Source organism: Salvelinus namaycush, unplaced genomic scaffold (genome assembly GCF_016432855.1).
Source record: "Salvelinus namaycush isolate Seneca unplaced genomic scaffold, SaNama_1.0 Scaffold769, whole genome shotgun sequence".
In the NCBI taxonomy this organism is placed as follows: domain Eukaryota; kingdom Metazoa; phylum Chordata; class Actinopteri; order Salmoniformes; family Salmonidae; genus Salvelinus; species Salvelinus namaycush.
The window spans coordinates 10,001-22,479 of NW_024061496.1; the positions used below are offsets into that span (position 1 = coordinate 10,001).

At 53.6% G+C, this 12,479-nt stretch overlaps 1 protein-coding gene and 1 long non-coding RNA gene across 2 annotated transcripts in view; one reads left to right on the forward strand and one right to left on the reverse strand.

Moving 5' to 3' along the window:
* The first annotated feature begins 3,545 nt into the window (after positions 1-3,545).
* On the forward strand, positions 3,546-9,201 carry LOC120042753. The gene is made up of 4 exons (XR_005476235.1): positions 3,546-3,733; positions 3,922-4,056; positions 6,419-6,586; positions 9,111-9,201. It is a non-coding gene; the product is annotated as an uncharacterized LOC120042753 (long non-coding RNA).
* A 205-nt stretch (positions 9,202-9,406) lies between these two features.
* LOC120042752 (zinc finger CCHC domain-containing protein 7-like) overlaps positions 9,407-12,479 on the reverse strand; it is an 11,363-nt gene continuing 8,290 nt past the window's right edge. The window contains exon 5 of the mRNA XM_038987554.1: positions 9,407-9,423. Within this exon, the coding sequence (XP_038843482.1) occupies positions 9,407-9,423 (17 nt within the window). The remainder of the gene's footprint in view (positions 9,424-12,479) is intronic.

Below are 12,479 nucleotides of genomic sequence, written 5' to 3' on the forward strand. Positions count from 1 at the left end.
GTCAAGAGATTGTTAGGAGATAGTTAGGAGATTGTCAGGAGATTGTTAGGAGATAGGAGATTGTTAGGAGATAGTCAGGGGATAGTTTGTTAGGAGATAGTAAGGGGATAGTTAGGAGATAGTCAGGAGATATGTTGGAGATTGTTAGGAGATAGTCAGGAGATTGTTAGGAGATAGTCAGGAGATTGTTAGGAGATAGTCAGGAGATTGTTAGGAGATAGTCAGGGGATAGTTAGGAGATTGCCAGGAGATTGTTAGGAGATAGTAAGGGGATAGTTAGGAGATAGTCAGGAGATATGTTGGAGATAGTTAGGAGATTGTCAGGAGAGAAAGCAGATTGTGTTCATCATTTTCATCTGTCACATTATTTTACATTCTGAAACTTACCGTAGTTATCCAGAACAGTTGAACCAGTCACGTGTTTGTTTGTAAAATAGTAGGACAAAAGCAGGTGAGTTCAGCTGTGTATTTTTTAGTTTTAACTAGTTATTAACTAGCTCTGTTCTCCCCCCGTCTTCTCTGAGTAGAGTGGACAGGCCTGTTGCCCTAGCGACTCCAGACAGAACACATGCAGCTCCAACGCTATCTCTCTGTAGCTAGCAGCCTCTGTGGTAATTTGCACGCTATCTCTCTCTGTAGCTAGCAGCCTCTGTGGTAATTTGCACGCTATCTCTCTCTGTAGCTAGCAGCCTCTGTGGCAATCTGCACGCTATCTCTCTCTGTAGCTAGCAGCCTCTGTGGTAATCTGCACGCTATCTCTCTCTGTAGCTAGCAGCCTCTGTGGTAATTTGCACGCTATCTCTCTCTGTAGCTAGCAGCCTCTGTGGTAATCTGCACGCTATCTCTCTCTGTAGCTAGCAGCCTCTGTGGTAATCTGCACGCTATCTCTCTCTGTAGCTAGCAGCCTCTGTGGTAATCTACACGCTATCTCTCTCTGTAGCTAGCAGCCTCTGTGGTAATCTGCACGCTATCTCTCTCTGTAGCTAGCAGCCTCTGTGGTAATCTGCACGCTATCTCTCTCTGTAGCTAGCAGCCTCTGTGGTAATCTGCACGCTATCTCTCTCTGTAGCTAGCAGCCTCTGTGGTAATCTGCACGCTATCTCTCTCTGTAGCTAGCAGCCTCTGTGGTAATCTGCACGCTATCTCTCTCTGTAGCCAGCAGCCTCTGTGGTAATCTGCACGCTATCTCTCTCTGTAGCTAGCAGCCTCTGTGGTAATCTGCACGCTATCTCTCTCTGTAGCTAGCAGCCTCTGTGGTAATCTGCACGCTATCTCTCTCTGTAGCTAGCAGCCTCTGTGGTAATCTGCACGCTATCTCTCTCTGTAGCTAGCAGCCTCTGTGGTAATCTGCACGCTATCTCTCTCTGTAGCTAGCAGCCTCTGTGGTAATCTGCACGCTATCTCTCTCTGTAGCTAGCAGCCTCTGTGGCAATCTGCACGCTATCTCTCTCTGTAGCTAGCAGCCTCTGTGGTAATCTGCATAGTACTTGTGCTAATTTTGTTAGCATTCTACTAATAGATGCACAATGGGCTTTTTGGGGGGGCGTTTTTAGTGCCCCCTTGTGGACCTAATATGGTAATACCGTAAATCCTGGTTTAAGAGAAGGACAGTGTGAAAACCTGGATACCTCCCAGCCCTAGTGGAAACCCCCTACCACCATCAGGAGAGAGAGAGAGGGGAGGACAGAGAGAGAGGGGAGGACGGAGAGAGAGGGGAGGACGGAGAGAGAGGGGAGGACGGAGAGAGAGGGGAGGACGGAGAGAGAGGGGAGGACGGAGAGAGAGGGGAGGACGGAGAGAGAGAGAGGGGAGGACGGAGAGAGAGAGAGGGGAGGACGGAGAGAGAGAGAGGGGAGGACGGAGAGAGAGAGAGAGAGGGGAGGACGGAGAGAGAGAGAGAGGGGGGAGGACGGAGAGAGGGGGGAGGACGGAGAGAGAGGGGAGGACGGAGAGAGAGAGAGGGGAGGACGGAGAGAGAGAGAGGGGAGGACGGAGAGAGAGAGAGGGGAGGACGGAGAGAGAGAGAGAGGGGAGGACGGAGAGAGAGAGGGAGAGGGGAGGACGGAGAGAGAGAGGGAGAGGGGAGGACGGAGAGAGAGAGGGAGAGGGGAGGACGGAGAGAGAGAGGGAGAGGGGAGGACGGAGAGAGAGAGAGGGGAGGACGGAGAGAGATGGAGAGGGGAGGACGCAGAGAGGGAGAGGGGAGGACGCAGAGGGAGAGGGGAGGACGCAGAGGGAGAGGGGAGGACGCAGAGGGAGAGGGGAGGACGCAGAGGGAGAGGGGAGGACGCAGAGGGAGAGGGGAGGACGCAGAGGGAGAGGGGAGGACGCAGAGGGAGAGGGGAGGACGCAGAGGGAGAGGGGAGGACGCAGAGGGAGAGGGGAGGACGCAGAGGGAGAGGGGAGGACGGAGAGAGAGAGAGAGAGAGAGAGAGAGGGGAGGACGGAGAGAGAGAGGGGAGGACGGAGAGAGAGAGAGAGAGAGAGAGAGGGGAGGACGGAGAGAGAGAGAGAGAGGGGGGGACGGAGAGAGAGAGAGAGAGAGGGGAGGACGGAGAGAGGGGAGGAGAGAGAGAGAGAGAGAGAGAGAGAGGGGAGGACGGAGAGAGAGAGAGGGGAGGATGGGGAGAGGGGAGGACGAAGAGAGGGAGAGGGGAGGATGAAGAGAGGGGGACGGAGAGAGGGAGAGGGGAGGACGGACGGAGAGAGAGAGGAGGACGGAGAGAGAGAGGGAGGGAGAGGGGAGGACGGAAAGAGAGAGGGAATCAGAGAGGTGTTTGATGGAGGCTCAAGGCTGTGTATCAGTGTTTGTCTAAAGGATAAAGTGCCCTCTCTGCTAAACATGGGGGATGTTGTTCATTTAGCTGTGTGTACTGTACAGCATATGGTGTGTGTGTGTGTGTGTGTGTGTGTGTGTGTGTGTGTGTGTGTGTGTGTGTGTGTGTGTGTGTGTGTGTGTGTGTGTGTGTGTGTGTGTGTGTGTGTGTGTGTGTGTGTGTGTGTGTGTGTGTGTGTGTGTGTGTGTGTGTGTGTGTGTTCCTCACACAGTAAGCTGAGGAGTTAGTTACAGTTTCATGTCTGAGGGTTGGTATCCCTCAGGGCTCTACTATAGGCCCTCCTCCTCCTCCTCCTTTGGGTTTTACACACACACACCGTACACACACACACACACACACACACCGTACACACACACACACACCGTACACACACACACACACCGTACACACACACACACACACACACTTCAGTCCTGATACAGATGTTAGAACAGACGGCCTAGTAGAACGGGATTTATTTGGCAGTTTGATCTTTCTTGTGTGTACGGTGTGTGTGTGTGTGTGTGTGTGTGTGTGTGTGTGTGTGTGTGTGTGTGTGTGTGTGTGTGTGTGTGTGTGTGTGTGTGTGTGTGTGTGTGTGTGTGTGTGTGTGGGTGTACACGGTGTGTGTGTGTGTGTGTACACGGTGTGTGTGTGTGTGTGTACACGGTGTGTGTGTGTGTGTGTACACGGTGTGTGTGTGTGTGTGTACACGGTGTGTGTGTGTGTACACGGTGTGTGTGTGTGTGTGTACACGGTGTGTGTGTGTCATCAACACACTGAAATATCTGTTTGTTTCTGACTCCATGCTGACAGACTGTTGGTTAATTCTTGTTTTAATTCATTTTAATTGATTTGTTGTTGTTTTTTCAGACGGTGACGAAGGAACCTGGTTGATAACGGACAGAGACAGAGAGGTGGGGATCTCCCCTTCACACCGGTCGCTCTGTGTGGATTAGGTCCAGTTTCCTGGATACAGATGTTTAACTATACATTTATTCATAAATATTATCCTTTATAGATTTAAAATTATATATATATTTTTTTCAATGTTGACAATTGACAAAAGTAATCTTGATTGATTTTGATTGATTTTGATTGGCAGGCTCAGATCGTTAACCGGCGTGGGGGCGGTCCTCGGGTGAAGCGGGTGGCGATCCGTTACTATGCCGACAAGAACGTCACCTGTCACAGCTGTAAGAAGATTGGACACCTCTCCAAGAGCTGTCCTATGCCCCGGGTACAACACACACACACACACACACACACACACACACACACACACACACACACACACACACACACACACACACACACACACCTCTCCAAGAGCTGTCCTATGCCCCGGGTACAACACACACACACACACACACACACACACACACACACACACACACACACACACACACACACACACACACACACACACACACACACACACACACACCTCTCCAAGAGCTGCCCTACGCCCCGGGTACAACACACACACACACACACACACACACACACACACACACACACACACACACCTCTCCAAGAGCTGCCCTACGCCCCGGGTACAACACACACACACACACACACACACACACACACACACACACACACACACACACACACACACACACACACACACACACACACACACCTCTCCAAGAGCTGTCCTATGCCCCGGGTACAACACACACACACACACACACACACACACACACACACACACACACACACACACACACACACACACACACACACACACACACACACACACACACACACACACACCTCTCCAAGAGCTGTCCTATGCCCCGGGTACAACACACACACACACACACACACACACACACACACACACACACACACACACACACCTCTCCAAGAGCTGCCCTACGCCCCGGGTACAACACACACACACACACACACACACACACACACACACACACACACACACACACACACACACACACACACACCTCTCCAAGAGCTGCCCTACGCCCTGGGTACAACACACACACACACACACACACACACACACACACACACACACACACCTCTCCAAGAGCTGCCCTACGCCCCGGGTACAACACACACACACACACACACACACACACACACACACACACACACACACACACACACACACACACCTCTCCAAGAGCTGTCCTATGCCCCGGGTACAACACACACACACACACACACACACACACACACACACACACACACACACACACACACACACACACACACACACACACACACACCTCTCCAAGAGCTGCCCTACGCCCCGGGTACAACACACACACACACACACACACACACACACACACACACACACACACCTCTCCAAGAGCTGCCCTACGCCCCGGGTACAACACACACACACACACACACACACACACACACACACACACACACACACACACACACACACACACACACACACACACCTCTCCAAGAGCTGTCCTATGCCCCGGGTACAACACACACACACACACACACACACACACACACACACACACACACACACACACACACACACACACACACACCTCTCCAAGAGCTGTCCTATGCCCCGGGTACAACACACACACACACACACACACACACACACACACACACACACACACACACACACACCTCTCCAAGAGCTGCCCTACGCCCCGGGTACAACACACACACACACACACACACACACACACACACACACACACACACACACACACACACACACACACACACACCTCTCCAAGAGCTGCCCTACGCCCTGGGTACAACACACACACACACACACACACACACACACACACACACACACACACACCTCTCCAAGAGCTGCCCTACGCCCCGGGTACAACACACACACACACACACACACACACACACACACACACACACACACACACACACACCTCTCCAAGAGCTGCCCTACGCCCCGGGTACAACACACACACACACACACACACACACACACACACACACACACACACACACACACACCTCTCCAAGAGCTGCCCTACGCCCCGGGTACAACACACACACACACACACACACACACACACACACACACACACACACACACACACACACACCTCTCCAAGAGCTGCCCTACGCCCCGGGTACAACACACACACACACACACACACACACACACACACACACACACACACACACCTCTCCAAGAGCTGCCCTACGCCCCGGGTACAACACACACACACACACACACACACACACACACACACACACACACACACACACACACACACACACACACACACACACACACACACACACACACACACACCTTCATGTTGGTAGTTACCTGACATGATAAATATCCCCACGTCAGTAATATATTGAGTCTTCTCTTCCTTCTCTCTGTGTGTGTGTGTGTGTACACGGTGTGTGTGTGTGTACACTGTGTGTGGTGTGTGTGGTGTGTGTGTGTACACGGTGTGTGTGTGTGGTGTGTGTGTACACGGTGTGTGTGTGTGTGTGTGGTGTGTGTGTGTGTGTGTGTGTGTGTGTGTGTGTGTGTGTGTGTGTGTGTGTGTGTGTGTGTGTGTGTGTGTGTGGTGTGGTGTGGTGTGTGTGTGTGTTTCCGCGCGAAGGAGCCGTGTTGCATGTTGTGCGGGGAGCGAGGTCACATGATGTCGTCGTGTCCCAGCAAGCATTGCAACAACTGCGGTCTGCCCGGTCACTTGTACGAGACGTGTGTCGGACCCAACCTACGCTACAGATATTGTCACCGCTGTGGCGTGCAGGGACACGTTAGCGACGTGAGTATCACACACACACACACACACACACACACACACACCACACACACACACACACCCTCTCTCGTAGTTAATCGTCTATATTAGATGACCCAGGGCAGTAATTGATTACAGTCAACAAATTGCAGTTAATGTCTCGCTCCAAATCAAATCAAATCAAGTGTTATTTGACGCGAGGACAACAACAGGTGTAGACTAACAGCTGACTGACGAGGGCCCTTCACATGCAGAGTACATACTAACGTGTGTGTGTGTGTGTGTGTGTGTGTGTGTGTGTGTGTGTGAAGGGTGAGTATAATGAGCTTCAATGACAATTACCCTCCCAATTATACACTCTGGGGGTGTTCTCTCTCTCTCTCTCTCTTCATCCTTCTCTCTCTCTCTCTCCATCCTTCTCTCTCTCTCTCTTCATCCTTCTCTCTCTCTCTCTCCATCCTTCTCTCTCTCTCTCTCTCATCCTTCTCTCTCTCTCTCTCATCCTTCTCTCTCTCTCTCCATCCTTCTCTCTCTCTCTCCATCCTTCTCTCTCTCTCTCTCTCTCCATCCTTCTCTCTCTCTCTCATCCTTCTCTCTTTCTCTCCATCTTTCTCTCTCTCTCATCCTTCTCTCTCTCTCTCTCCATCCTTCTCTCTCTCCATCCTTCTCTCTCTCCATCCTTCTCTCTCTCTCTCTCTCCCTCTCCATCCTTCTCCCTCTCTCTCTCCATCCTTCTCTCTCTCTCTCCATCCTTCTCTCTCTCTCTCTCTCTCTCTCTCTCTCTCCATCCTTCTCTCTCTCCATCCTTCTCTCTCTCTCTCTCCATCCTTCTCTCTCTCTCTCTCCATCCTCTCTCTCTCTCTCTCTCCATCCTTCTCTCTCTCTCTCTCTCTCTCTCCATCCTTCTCTCTCTCCATCCTTCTCTCTCTCCATCCTTCTCTCTCTCCCTCTCCATCCTTCTCCCTCTCCATCCTTCTCTCTCTCCATCCTTCTCGCTCTCTCTCTCCATCCTTCTCTCTCTCTCTCTCCATCCTTCTCTCTCTCTCCATCCTTATCTCTCTCTCTCTCTCCATCCTTCTCTCTCTCTCTCTCCATCCTTCTCTCTCTCTCTCTCCATCCTTCTCTCTCTCTCTCTCTCAATAGGTTTCTCTCTTTCTCCATCTCTGTTTCTCCCTGTGGAGGTCTATCTCTCTGTGTGTGGTTGTGTCGGCAGAGAGGCGAGGCGTGTGACACTCACGCTCTGTCAAGCGTCTGTCTTTAATGAGAGACCCAGGGGACAGAGACCTCACACACACACACACACACACACACACACACACACACACACACACACACACACACACACACACACACACACACACACACACACACACACATATACAGTACACATACAAACAAGTGTATGATTTTGGGGAAGAGAGGGAAGACTTGCCCTTTCTCTCTCTCTCTGTCTCTCTGTCTCTGTCTCTCTCTCTGTCTCTCTGTCTCTCTCTGTCTCTCTGTCTCTCTCTGTCTCTCTCTCTCTGTCTCTCTGTCTCTGTCTCTCTCTCTGTCTCTCTGTCTCTCTCTGTCTCTCTGTCTCTCTCTGTCTCTCTCTCTCTCTCTCTCTGTCTCTCTCTGTCTCTCTGTCTCTCTCTGTCTCTCTCTCTCTCTCTCTCTGTCTCTCTCTCTCTCTCTCTCTCTCTCTATCTCAGCAGGAGTCTTTTAGATAATAAGAGTAGCCCGCTGCGCCTGTGACATTTTCAATTTCCCACCGGGAGGCGGAGACGCTTAGAGAACACTGTCACAACTCCTGAAAAACTGTCAGACGCTCCGGAGAGAATGTTTAGGGGGAGGGAGGGAGGGAGGGGGAGAGGGGGGAAGGGAGAGAGAGAGAGAGAGAATGTTTAGACACAGTGGGACTGAGAGAGATGGAGAGGGAGGGAGGGGGGGGAGGGAGGGGGGAAGGGAGAGAGGGAGAGAGAGAGAAAGAATGTTTAGACACAGTGGGACAGAGAGAGAGAGAGAGGGGGGGGGGGGGAGAGATAGAGGGGGGGAGGGAGAGAGATGGAGAGGGAGGGAGAGAGATAGAGGGGGGGAGAGGGGGGGGGGGGAGAGAATGTTTAGACACAGTGGTACTGAGAGAGATAGAGAAGGGGGGGAGAGAGATAGAGGGGGAGAGATAGAAAGATAGAGAGAGGGAGAGATGGAAAGAGGGAGGGAGGGGAGAGCGCTTTAGACACAGTGGGAAAGAGAGATGTCCTTTCCCTCCTCTCCTCCCCTCCTTCCTCCCCTTCTCTCCCCACCCTCCTCTCCCTCCTCTCCCCCACCCTCCCTCCTCTCCCCCACACTCCTCCTGTCTCCCTCCTCCTCCTCTCCCCCACTCCCTCCTCCTCCTCTCCCCCCTTCTCACCCATCTCTCTCTCCCTTCTCTCCCCACCCTCTCCCCAACACACACACACACACACACACACACACACACACACACACACACACACACACACACACACAGAGAGAGTTCATGTGTTTTCGGTTTCACACACTGATTGTGATAATATTCTCTCCTCAGGCCTGCCCAGAGATATGGAGACAGTACCACATCACGGTAAGACTGTGTTTGTGTGTTTGTGTGTGTGTGTGTGTGTGTGTGTGTGTGTGTGTGTGTGTGTGTGTGTGTGATATAGACCTCAGCCTAAGAGAAAAGAGCAGCTTGTTTGTCAATTAAAAGACGTGATAAAGCATGAAATGGGCTGCCAACTACCTCACGGGAGCAGACTGTGTGTAGACAGGGGTGGTCTGTCTGTCTGTCACTCTCCTCTATGGAGATTCATTAACCAGCTCAGTTTAATGGGAGGAGATGATTCATTAAACTGCTGCTAGCGCTGTAGGGGAGAGGAAAGAGGGGGAGGAGGGAGAGAGGAGGAGAGGAGAGAGAGAGAGGAGGAGGGAGAGAGAGGAGGAGGGAGAGAGAGGAGGAGGAGAGGAGGGAGAGAGAGGAGGAGGAGGGGGAGAGAGAGGAGGAGGAGGGGGAGAGAGAGGAGGAGGAGGGGAGAGAGAGGAGGAGGAGGAGGAGATGAGGAGGAGGAGGGGAGAGAGAGGAGGAGGGGGGAGGAGTAGGGAGAGGAGAAGGAGGGAGAGAGAGGAGGGAGAGAGAGGAGGAGAGAGATAAGGGAGAGAGGAGAGAGAAGAGGAGGGAGAGAGAGAGATCCTGCTGAGAGTTGTTGCTGAAGACGCTTCAGTCTACGGTAGTATGTTTATGTTTCCGTCACAGGGGCCGGCGGCTAATCAGGCTACACGCTCAGTTACAGGGGCCGGCGGCTAATCAGGCTACACGCTCTGTTACAGGGGCCGGCGGCTAATCAGGCTACACGCTCGTTACAGGGGCCGGCGGCTAATCAGGCTACACGCTCTGTTACAGGGGCCGGCGGGTAATCAGGCTACCGCTCTGTTACAGGCCGGCGGCTAATCAGGCTACACGCTCTGTTACAGGGGCCGGCGGCTAATCAGGCTACACGCTCAGTTACAGGGGCCGGCGGCTAATCAGGCTACACGCTCAGTTACAGGGCCGGTGGCTAATCGGGCTACACGCTCAGTTACAGGGCCGGCGGCTAATCAGGCTACACGCTCAGTTACAGGGGCCGGCGGCTAATCAGGCTACACGCTCAGTTACAGGGGCCGGTGGCTAATCAGGCTACACGCTCTGTTACAGGGGCCGGCGGCTAATCAGGCTACACGCTCTTAAGGGGCGGCGCTAATCAGGCACAGCTCAGTTACAGGGCCGGCGGTATCAGGCTACACGCTCTGTTACAGGGGCCGGCGGCTAATCAGGCTACACGCTCTGTTACAGGGGCCGGCGGCTAATCAGGCTACACGCTCTGTTACAGGGGCCGGTGGCTAATCAGGCTACACGCTCTGTTACAGGGGCCGGCGGCTAATCAGGCTACACGCTCTGTTACAGGGGCCGGCGGCTAATCAGGCTACACGCTCAGTTACAGGGGCCGGCGGCTAATCAGGCTACACGCTCCGTTACAGGGGCCGGCGGCTAATCAGGCTACACGCTCAGTTACAGGGGCCGGCGGCTAATCAGGCTACACGCTCAGTTACAGGGCGCGGCTAATAGGCTACACGCTCCGTTACAGGGGCCGGTGGCTAATCAGGCTACACGCTCAGTTACAGGGGCCGGTGGCTAATCAGGCTACACGCTCTGTTACAGGGGCCGGCGGCTAATCAGGCTACACGCTCCGTTACAGGGGCCGGTGGCTAATCAGGCTACACGCTCTGTTACAGGGGCCGGCGGCTAATCAGGCTACACGCTCTGTTACAGGGGCCGGTGGCTAATCAGGCTACACGCTCAGTTACAGGGGCCGGCGGCTAATCAGGCTACACGCTCTGTTACAGGGGCCGGCGGCTAATCAGGCTACACGCTCTGTTACAGGGGCCGGCGGCTAATCAGGCTACACGCTCCGTACAGGGGCCGGCGGCTAATCAGGACACGCTCTGTTACAGGGGCGGCGGCTAATCAGGTACACGCTCTGTTACAGGGGCCGGCGGTAATCAGGCTACACGCTGTTACAGGGGCCGGCGGCTAATCAGGCTACACGCTCTGTTACCGGGGCGGCGGCTAATCAGGCTACACGCTCTGTTACAGGGGCCGCGGCTAATCAGGCTACACCGCTCTGTTACAGGGGCCGGCGGCTAATCAGGCTACACGCTCGTTACAGGGGCCGGCGGCTAATCAGGTACACGCTTGTTACAGGGCCGGCGGTAATCAGGCTACACGCTCTGTTACAGGGGCCGGCGGCTAATCAGGCTACACGCTCTGTTACAGGGGCCGGCGGCTAATCAGGCTACACGCTCAGTTACAGGGGCCGGCGCCTAATCAGGCTACACGCTCTGTTACAGGGGCCGGCGCCTAATCAGGCTACACGCTCAGTTACAGGGGCCGGCGGCTAATCAGACTACATGCTCTGTTACAGGGGCCGGCGGCTAATCAGGCTACACGCTCTGTTACAGGGGCCGGCGGCTAATCAGGCTACACGCTCTGTTACAGGGGCCGGCGGCTAATCAGGCTACACGCTCAGTTACAGGGGCCGGCGGCTAATCAGGCTACACGCTCAGTTACAGGGGCCGGCGGCTAATCAGGCTACACGCTCAGTTACAGGGGCCGGCGGCTAATCAGTATTGACCGTAGTAGAGAATCAACTCAATGTATTGACCGTAGTCTGTCTGCCACTTGGTGTAGTCGTGATGCTGAGTGAGTCTGTCTGCCACTTGGTGTAGTCGTTAGTCGTGATGCTGAGTGAGTCTGTCTGCCACTTGGTGTAGTCGTGATGCTGAGTGAGTCTGTCTGCCACTTGGTGTAGTCGGTGTCTGAGTGGTCTGTGCCACTTGTTAGTCGTTAGTCGTGATGCTGAGTGAGTCTGTCTGCCACTTGGTGTAGTCGTGATGCTGAGTGAGTCTGTCTGCCACTTGGTGTAGTCGTGATGCTGAGTGAGTCTGTCTGCCACTTGGTGTAGTCGTGATGCTGAGTGAGTCTGTCTGCCACTTGGTGTAGTCGTGATGCTGAGTGAGTCTGTCTGCCACTTGGTGTAGTCGTGATGCTGAGTGAGTCTGTCTGCCACTTGGTGTAGTCGTTAGTCGTGATGCTGAGTGAGTCTGTCTGCCACTTGGTTTAGTCGTGATGTTGAGTGAGTCTGTCTGCCACTTGGTGTAGTCGTGATGCTGAGTGAGTCTGTCTGCCACTTGGTGTATGTTAGTGTGATGCTGAGTGAGTCTGTCTGCCATTGGTTTAGTCTGTGTGAGTGAGGAGTCCTGCACTTGGTGTAGTCGTGATGCTGAGTGAGTCTGTCTGCCACTTGGTGTAGTCGTGATGCTGAGTGAGTCTGTCTGCCACTTGGTAGTCGTGATGCTGAGTGAGTCTGTCTGCCACTTGGTGTAG